Genomic DNA, 10,358 nt, shown 5'->3' on the forward strand with positions numbered 1-10,358 from the left:
TCCCTACATGGGAAGTAAATGCTAGACCGCCGTCGCATTTCACATTGACAAATGACTTAAACATGATGAATTCAGAACATTTGAATTTAATTTGAGAAATTAAAATAATATGAAGCTAAATGTCAAATTATAAAAGTCATAAAATGAGAATGAACATGCAAATCAAGAGCTAAATTAGAGCAAGAACTATTATGAAAACTTGAAGGGGACTGCAAGAACTTGAAATTTGCTTAAGAATGTGAGCATGGCCCTTTCAGAACTATCAAGAACCCACACAAAAGACTACATGAATATAAGTGAATGTGAAAATGGAGAGACCCCCTTACTATATATTGGAGAATTGATTCCTTGGATTGCACACTTTGCTAAAATATAACTATATATGGATGAACACTTGAGATGTGGCAGAATTCCATTTTACAAGAGAAATATCATTCGATCTACAACATATATACATGCAAGCTCGCAATAGGTGATTGTTAAATTAGAAGAAAATTTTGTGCATGACCTAATGATAAAATATTAACGGAAAGTGATACAAATAGCAAAGAAAAGTTGGATAATTTTATATTTTACACAAATTTCATGACATGATTTTCAACTTAGATGTAACTACTTAAAAGTCATGCAAGTCCTTGAAAAACATAGATCTTCATTAAATTGTGTCATCTATTAAATTGAACACATTCTCGTGTGCCTTTGTCCAAGATGTTAAATGTTTGAACATAGGGTTTGAGAATGCTGCATAAACTAAAAAAAAAAAAAAGATAAATTCAAACTTGGATCGCTTTGAGAGGTATGCACTATGCAATCTTTAAAAAGAAAAATTAAGCTTATTTTCACAATATAAAACCCAAACTTAACACATGCATGTTCTTGACCAGGCCACAAGTTCGATCCTTTACATCATGAGTTTTGGAGATGACAAGAATTGCATTAGAGAATGATGTTTAAATTCATATTCTTGGTCTAATATAGCTGGTCATTAGAGATTGAAGATTGAAAGCTCTTCAATGAGCTCACAAAAGGCTTTTTTTGTCCACTTACATACTGCCTTCAATGCCTCTTATAAAGAAAATTCATTTTAGAACAAAAACTTTTGGTTTTGTTACACTCGCAAAATGTATTGATGAGTTCAACCTATGATTCTGATTCTCTACTTATAACAATAGAGTTGATAAGATTTGTAAGATAACAAATATAAAAAATTAACTAAAATGATACGTAACTACATGAACCCAATCCACTCTGAACAAACAATAAACTAATAAAGTTGACAAGGTTGATCAAAATAATTCAAATGAGTATTTCTATGACATATGTGATTACTATAAATTGTATTAATAACTGTCAAAACGGAGCTCTTAAATTCTTATTTTAAGTATAAATGTTTCGAATGTTAAAATGTCCTGATGATAAAGTCAATCTTAACTAGCAGGGATGATACCGAACTAGTAGGAAGAACGTTAGAAACACAAAAAGCATACTTTTCGTTGCTATTAGAGTAGTAGGAAGATTACTACACAACTCAAACTAAAAGGAAATAAAACAATAGACGAATTTCCAGTTAGAATGGTAGGAAGAAATCCGATGGCGTTGTCGGCGTCGGCGGGGTGATAGGAAAGGTAGGGACGGCGGGGTGGTGGCTTGAGTAAGTTGGGATGGTGTTTGATTGAGTGTAGTTAGGTCGGACAACAAGGTTGTGGGGGAATTAGAGGTGGTGGTAGTGAGGTGGAGGGATCTGGGGTGGTAGGTGGCTAAGTGGAGTGGTATGAGAAAGATTGAGGAGTGAAGGAGATTAGAAGTATACTACACCACCTCGGAACTTGATACGACCGAAGCACCATCTGTCATCAGATATAACTCTAACAAGTGGGGAGAGACTCCACATAGGAGATCTGATGACAACACCACTAGAATTGCCTCCCCACACATCGAGGACAACAATTTATACACTCCACGTGATAAGGGAAACTTCTGCACAAAAGGGATGGTGGGAAGCCAAGAAGGATCCAAATAACATCTCATAGAGCGGCAACCTCGTGATGCTTCTCCCAGATTGCGAGAGTTGGCAATCCCCTTTTGCTTCGCGATCCTTTCCCCCTTCTCGCTCCTTTACTAGGGTTCGCGATCTTCTGCTTCCGCTTCTGAGATGCTTAGCGGGGGTTTCTGGCCCAACGGTTTGAAGCGCCCATCTCCTGCATTAGAGCACTATTGGTGCCCTACGTTAGGGCGCAGTTAGCACCTGCATCAGTCTCTCAGGGTTGGGGGAGCTTCAATTTCATAGGTCGAAACTTTTGTTTTTTCGTCAATCCCCTTTGGATCCCATTGGCGACTGCGTTTTCTCTCGAAGTACCCAGGGTCTTTTCTCACGTACGAACAAAAATCCACATGAATCCCATCTTGTGGAACGTGTGCCCCACACTTACTGTTGAATTTTCCCATAGTAGCTCACAGGTGATTCAGTCTTGTGTGTCGTGAGAGTGCCTGAACCCTCCTGCCGTATGGTGGAGTTGGTGATACACTATCGACTATGAGGCTCGGATATCTTCTCTATCGTATTTGTGTCATGTTAGGAGCCGATATCTCTGTCCATTCATTCTATGTCGCCACTGAATCTGGTTTCATTGACGCTGTTATGCTGATAAGGGATCTTGTGACCTCAGGCTCCGTCGAAGAAAGGAGGCTGATGCACTTCTCGTCCTTGGTGAAAGAATACGTGTTTATATATCCGTTGTGCTGTCCTCCGATCAAACTGTCATGATCGTCCCAACAAATAGTGGCAGGTAACCATGAGAACTATGTCACATCATAGCAGGTCCTTTAGCTGACCCCCAATAAAAAATACCACTAAGTCTCTCCAGTTGATGTTGCGAGTCTCAATGGCTAGGAATGCTTCTGAGTTGCGAGTCTCAATTTCTCTATTATCTGCGTTGATGCTATATTTTTTTTTGCTTCCGCCGTCAATGATGAAATTACATATCGTTTCGTTCACTTTGTAGCGGGAGCGCCTCTTCGTCATATGGGGAAAGCTGATGCTCCTCATCTTGTTCCTAAGCTTTCTCCTCATTGCTAATTTCTTTCATGGCGCCCTGATCAATAAGTGAGACTACTCTGCTGGAGGCAATGTGGCCGCAACCATGACATCTGAAATATTTTTTGGCTGGTACAATTTTGGAGGGGCTACCTTTCTCTTGCTTCTTCTTGCTTTAATTCAGATTGTCATTCCGGTGTTCGGGCTGGCTAGTCTCTCTTGGGGTGCTCTTCTTGGTCATGGTGAGTGTAGGTGGCTGCTTGCTTGAAGGTTGTTGCCTAAATGATGATTGTTGCTTGCTTTGCTTCTGTTGTCTTTCTACCTTCAATACTATTGTCTGGACATCCCCTAGCGTCCAATATGGCTGCAATTGTACCGCGTTGCTAATGACGAATTTCAGACTCTCGAAATATCTGACTATCGTATGTCCCTCTGGCTCCGTCAGCTCGCATTTCAGCAAGTGGTCGAATTGGGCTATGAACTCCTCAACTAAAAAATTTCTCTGCTATATGTTGTGAAGTTTCAGAAACATATCCTAATGATGGTGGAGTGGGAGGTACTTTTTCTGCAGCCTTCATCTTCTCCCACTTAGTCATCTTCTCAATGTCTTCTCTTATCCTCTGCTTTTGTAAATTATTCTACCATAAGGAGATATTTTTTTTAGTTTAATTACAACTAGATTGACTTATTTGTCCTCCGGTACATCTTTATATTTGAAAATTCGTTTACTTGATGATAGCCAGTTAATAAACTCATCGAGATTCATACCTCCCTCAAATTTTGGGTCCATCTTCATGCCAAAGTTTTGCTGTCCTCCATAAGGGGTCTCTTGTCTCAGCCTCTTTGATATTGAATACCAAAACGATGTGGTCGATATTCCCTGTCACTGTGATCTTCACTGTGGAACGGATTCATCTCCTCGTCCCTGTCTTCTCTTTGACTCTCTCGATTACGATTGAAGGTAATCTCTATCTGGTTTTTTTCATCCAACCCTTCTAGTCTCCGTTGCAGACGATAGATTTCTCTGTGAATTTTTTCCGGGTCGAGTCCTGTGTATTTCTCCACGGTGGCATAGCTAGAGTTTGGAATCAGAAGGAAAAAAAAAATTGATGGAGGTGTATTGGGTAGAGACAGATGACAGATGCTAGGAAATCTTAGGATAAGACTAGGATAGGACTATCTCTGATACTAAATGATACTGGAACTAGTAGGAAAAACAATACAAACACAAAAAATAAACTTTTATTAATATAGAAATAAGATTACAATACAAATCAAAAAGAAAGGAAATACAATAATAGACGAATCTCTGGTTAGGAGTGTAAAAAGAGATCCGAAGGCGTTGGCGGCGTTGGCGGTGTGGTGGGGTAAGTTGGGATGGTGTTTGATTGAATGTAGGTAGGCGGGAGAGGGACAAAAAGGTCGTGGGGGAAGTAGTGGAGGCGACAGTAGTGAGGTGGAGGGATTTGGGGTTAAGTGGAGTGATAGGAGAAAGTTTGGGGAGAAGGAGCGAATGAGATAGGAAGTATACTACACCACCTCGGAATAGGATACAACTGAAGCACTAACTATTATCAGAGAAAAATCTAACAAGAGGGAAGAGATTTTACACAGGAGATCTGAAGACAGCGTCATTATAGCTGCTTCCCCACATACAGAGGACAACTCCATAGGACAAAGGAAACTTCTACACAAAAGGAATGGATGAGAAGCCAAGAAGATCCATAAAACACCTCCTAGAGCGACAACCTCGTGATGCTCCTCCTAGATCGCAATAGTCCACGATCCCCTGTTGCTTCGTGATCCTTTCCACCTTTGCCCGGGTTCTCCCTTTATCGTACTCCGCGAGGTTCGCGTTCTCCCTCTCCCGTTTCTGCTATGCTTAGTGGGGTTACTGGCCCTGCGGTTTGAAAAGCCCATGCCTAGGTGCTGTTTTAGCGCCCCCATTTGGGCGCTGTTGGCGCCCTGCACTAGGGGTGCAACTAGCGCCCACGTCAGGGGATTCTATCTTCAAAATGCCCCAAAATTCCAGTATAAATTATTTTTGGACTCAAATTAAGATGAAATATATTGCCTTTGGCTAAGTGCAACAATCTAGTCACACGCATGGTTTGTTAGAGGTGCTCCGATTGATTTTTATTTTCTGTGATCTATTTCAAGGCAATTCAATTAGTGTTCAACTGGCTCCTTCTTTACATTTTTATTTCTGTCATCCATTTGAAATTCAATATTTTTTCTTCCAATCGCTCATCAGTTTCTTCCTTTTGTGCTCATGTGTTCGTCATTAATGTTTTGGTTTTTGACAAGAGTCATTTGATTATAGGGTGCTGATTTTTTTCGAGGGGACAATGCAGAAGGTGTGGAAGCACGGAATGAGGTTAGAAGAGTTCCCGTTTTATAGTTGTCTTCTATGTTTCTTAGTATCTATGTTTCAAAAGTCGTTTTATTACTGGAAAGCTTTGTCAAAATTTTTGGCATATCGTGATTTTTGTGCATGTTGTTACTTTTCTATTATATTTCCATGAACATCTTTTTATTTTCACTATGGGAAAACTTTTTGTGGATGTAGTCTTCTCAACTTGGAATTCTGCTTAAACTTCTTTTATATCCTTTTAAGTGTTGAGCAAAAGTAGCTTTATTTCATAAGCTACTAATGAAATTAAGCTGCAGAGGTGAATGACTCATCTTCTTTGTAATTTTGCATTTTCATTTGATGATGATTGTAGGTTGCGGCCTTAGCAATGGATGATATGTTATCGTGGATGCAGGAAGGAGGTCAGGTAAAATGGTTTATTTTTTCCTGCAAGTTTGACCTTTTTTTCATTCAAATATGCTTATTTGAGTACAGGTTGGCATATTTGACGCCACCAATAGCACCAAACAACGAAGAAATATGATTACGAAAATGGCTGAAGGAAAATGCAAGGTATTTTGTGGCAGTTGAAGACTGATGCTTATAATTTTTTTATTTATTATTATTTGAATGCTTTCTTTACTTTTCCCTTCTTAATGATCCACATTCTCATGCTAAAGGGCAGACTTGAAGTTGTTATGTTGCTATTACGGGCCATGTTGAGAGCTTGTTATACTAAGATGAGAATAAATCATTGAACGGAGTATTAAATAATATAAAAACTGTTTTGTTTTTAATTTTTCTTATTTAATTTCAATATATCGAAAGAGTCATTGAATTATAAACATTATTCTATTTAAAATAAAATTAGACCAATTTTTGTTTGTACAAAACTTATAATATATAAATAACTTGCTGTTGTAGCTCCATGTCTGCAATTTACACTTCTCTCACTCATTTAGTTTACAAGTTTTTATCCTATAATATTGATTATATAACAATGATGCATTTTAACACAATTCAGTGGGTAAATCATAATTCTGAGCTATAATGAAATAAATAAATTGAGATGAGAATATGTTTTTCACTTGTCATAATGAATCGATATAATATTCTAGAACATTCAAAACTAAGCGGCTCAATTGAGCTTGGACTTCATGATATATCTTTATTATGCCTATGCTCTAGGTCATCACCTGACCCGAGAACCAGATGGGGTTGGGATTCTCAGAAATTGTGGATCATTAATTGGCTCACGTTCCAGCCACTTAGGGCTATAGGCCAGCACCCTTAGCTTCTCTTTTTTCATAAATTAGCACCAATATTAGGTTATTTTACTTGATAAATATTTATATGTTTGTTATGGACTAATTTGGGATTGGTTGTTTTGGTTTTATGCAACAAAGATAGTTCTCTATTGTTTTTCTTTGTGGGGGTATTGTATCATTGATCTTTTTCATGTAGTGTGACTATGATATGATTGGATCTGAGTGGTGATCTTTCTTGGACGTTCGACTATCTTCCAACACTATCAACCCTCTTTGCGTACCCGCTGCAGCTGCTGTCTACCTGCTATGTAGCCATCGGTTGCAATGGTTGTCCCGCTATTGCCTTCAATTTTCCACGTCACATTCGTGCAACTCTGTTAACTATCCCCTTGGACTTCTCACACTGTTTAGTAACCCTAGATCGATGTCATTTGGTATTAGAGCTAAATAAACCCTAAACTTCAAGAATTTATTTTCCCCATTTTAAAATTTATATCCACATTACTTAATTCATCTATCCTCACCCTCTCACCTTTAGACCACCCAAAACTGCCTTCCTATTTTGGTTGGAACTCTAATTGGGAGAAAGAGATATCATGCTCCCGCTGAGGAACATGTAAACAGGTGTTTAAGAGCTTACAATGAAAAATATGCGAAGGGATACCCTCCCTACTAAAACAAAGCCTTGTTGTATTTAAGAGGAGGCAACTTAGAGAGGTAACCCATAGTTATAATGGTAACTGACCAGATCGAGAGGGGAAAATCAATCTTTCTTCATTAAAAAGTTTCTAATGATGAAGAATCAATACGCCGATGTCTTGATATTTAACATTAAAAGAGAGACACTGACTTTGGGGTGAATATTAACTTACCAGATTTTGATGCTTTTGATCCAGACAAATTCATTAAGGTGCTCCAAATAGCTGAATAAATTTTTGCGTACAAGGACGTTCCTCAAGCCAAAAGTCAAATTAATAGCCATCAAATTCTAGAATAATATGTCCTTATGGTGGTTGAATCTGAAGCATTTTAGACTACTAGAAGAAAAAAATTAGATCACTACATGCTCTAAGATGAAAATGAAATATAGCATAAATACCATCCCCACATTATCAGTAGGACATATTCCTAAAATTTCACAGCTTACAAGAGTGTTTCTTCTGAGGAGTATTTGGCCAAATTTGATTAATTTATGTTGAAATGTGAGTTGGTTGAACCAGAGAAACATACAATAACGAGTTATTTTAGATGATTGAAGTCCTCTATTAGTAATGCATTATAGTTGTAGTCTTATCGTAAAAGAGGAGCATAAAAATCTTTGCTTTGAATGTGGAGAAATAATATCGTCACTAGGGGACCATCACACCTTACAAACAAAGCTTAACTTTAGGATCAAACAATCAAATCATATTTACCAGAGCACCCAAGCCGACCACTCATGAGGAGAAACCAACCTATGGTGGAGAAAAGATGGACCCATTAGAACTGAGTTATTACTAGTTTGGAAGTACTTCAAGTGTTATGGCTTTAGCATATAACATTTGAGTGATCAAATCGAAGAGTGATCTTTTTCACTGATTAGTGAGCGGTGAAAGAAATGAACCGTGACACTAGGGCCAAGAGAAAATAAGAATGTCAGAGAGAAGTATCAATTTTCCTCTAATGAGAGGGAGATGGCAGGGGTTTTCTAGATTCTTCAAGTTGACATAAGATAGTAATAGCGACTTCACTATAATAATTTTTTTTACTTGTACCGGAAAGAAAAGGTGCACATTCTTATCATATTGATAGAATCAGCTATGAGAACATGGTATCTACCCAAATGATAGATAAGTTGTCTTACCAAACAGAAACATGTTCATCCATATTCTTTGTCTTGTTTAAAGAAAGGGAATGAGATCACAGTTAGTAGGAGATGCCTAGTTGAGTTCTATGTCAGAGACGTGTTCTAAAATCAGGTGGTGTGACTTGATATCTATGAGAGTTTTTCATATCCTATTGGCTCGCCCTTGTCAGTATGATTGACACACACATCATGTTGGCTATAAGGACATATATTTCTTCATCAAGTATGCAAACACATCATATTTTCATCTTGGAAAGACTTTGAGGTAATGAACGTATTTATCGTGCTTGAGATGATAGTGCTATGAGCTAACTTTTGTAGGTCTTGAGAGAAGCACCTTAGGACTAGCATGGGTGTTTCTAAAAAATAGTGCGTTTGTGGAGTCGATATCACACATAGTGCAGGTCTTATTAAGAGAGTTTCAGGATGTCATTGCCACAACCTGACCTGATATCTTAGTATTAACTAAATCATGAACTACAATTAGATGGTATTAAAATTTCAATAGCTATACACATATTTCTAGAAATTTCAATTTATAAAAGATTTATTAAGAAATCACAATTATATTATATATAAATCAAACCAAGATATAACCGTGCTATCACTACCCTGAAGAAAAAAATCCAAAAAGAAATTACAATCACATCATAATATGAAACCTATCAACTGTAGTCTTCATATAAACTAAGTTTCTCATGGTAGACATATTATTCTATAGTTTTTTTTTCTTGAAAGTAAAATATTTATTTCAAAAGTAAGTTTTCACGACTTAGTGAGCAATTGTAATTTTAATGTGTATTAAATTATTATGTAAATGCTATGAATGAATGACCACAAGAAATTTAGTTCCTTAATCAAACTGTAAGTTTTAATTTTAAATTTAATCATTCTTGTTTTGATTTAATTAATGATCATTATCATCTTATTTAAGAACTCGTATCAGAATCACCATCATACCCAAAGATATCCTGAAAATTGTACTCGTATGTACCCTAAAAAAAATTGCATCCGAAGGTACATCTTTACCATTTTTATTTTCTTTATTGTGCCTGAGTGCATCGCATCCCAAACCAGTAACATCTGGGGGTAAATTCTAATTGACTTGAGTCTTTATTATTTTATATTGACTTAAATTCATTTAAATGTACTTTCATATGTAAACTAGTTTCCTTCCATTTGTGAGACATATTTCGAACTGTTAAAATGCAAAACATGATTGAGATATTTGTTTTTAAACTATTGTATTTTGATCAATTTGTGATCTAACCTCTAAATAAATCATTAATTTAATGCCAATAAGTAAATAATCACACTTGCTTAAAGGATCTCTGAAATGCATATCCCATCACTTCACTTCCTCTAGCACAAACAATTTTCAATCTCTCTATCATCCTTTAATTCAGCTGTTTGATAAATTAGAATCACTAAAATTAATCCATAAAATTGATCATATGAAATAAACAACACTTTTAATTAACTAATATATATAACTAACGTATTAACTAATAAACCATTACGTTATCCTTCTTTGAATGTCTTGATTCATCTCCTCAAATCCCAAGAATTTATCAGCTTTTAATTCATGGTTAAATGTTCTTCAATTAAAGGGTTCTGCCTTAATATGACTTTTAATTGACTTATATAAATAACACACATATTAAATTCATTAAATAACTTAATGAAAAAAATCCTAAACATACCTTTAAGGTCTTTTGGTTACCCGCAATTCTTCCTCTTCCCTTGTTCAAAAAATTCTCGTTCCACCCCCTCAAATTTGGGACTTAATAGCTTTGTTCTCAATTCACGTAAGCTTTCTATTAACACAATTTAAATAAACACACACACAAATATATA

General features: G+C 36.5%; 1 protein-coding gene across 1 annotated transcript in view; it reads left to right on the forward strand.

Annotated features, from left to right (window-relative positions):
• LOC110028324 (6-phosphofructo-2-kinase/fructose-2,6-bisphosphatase) overlaps nt 1-10,358 on the forward strand; it is a 103,976-nt gene that overhangs the window by 50,452 nt on the left and 43,166 nt on the right. Inside the window, exons 8-10 of the mRNA XM_020730136.1 lie at nt 5,358-5,411; nt 5,761-5,814; nt 5,883-5,960. Coding sequence (XP_020585795.1) covers nt 5,358-5,411; nt 5,761-5,814; nt 5,883-5,960 — 186 coding nt within the window. The remainder of the gene's footprint in view (nt 1-5,357; nt 5,412-5,760; nt 5,815-5,882; nt 5,961-10,358) is intronic.

Source organism: Phalaenopsis equestris, unplaced genomic scaffold (assembly GCF_001263595.1).
Source record: "Phalaenopsis equestris unplaced genomic scaffold, ASM126359v1 Scaffold000511, whole genome shotgun sequence".
Taxonomy (NCBI): Eukaryota; Viridiplantae; Streptophyta; class Magnoliopsida; order Asparagales; family Orchidaceae; genus Phalaenopsis; species Phalaenopsis equestris.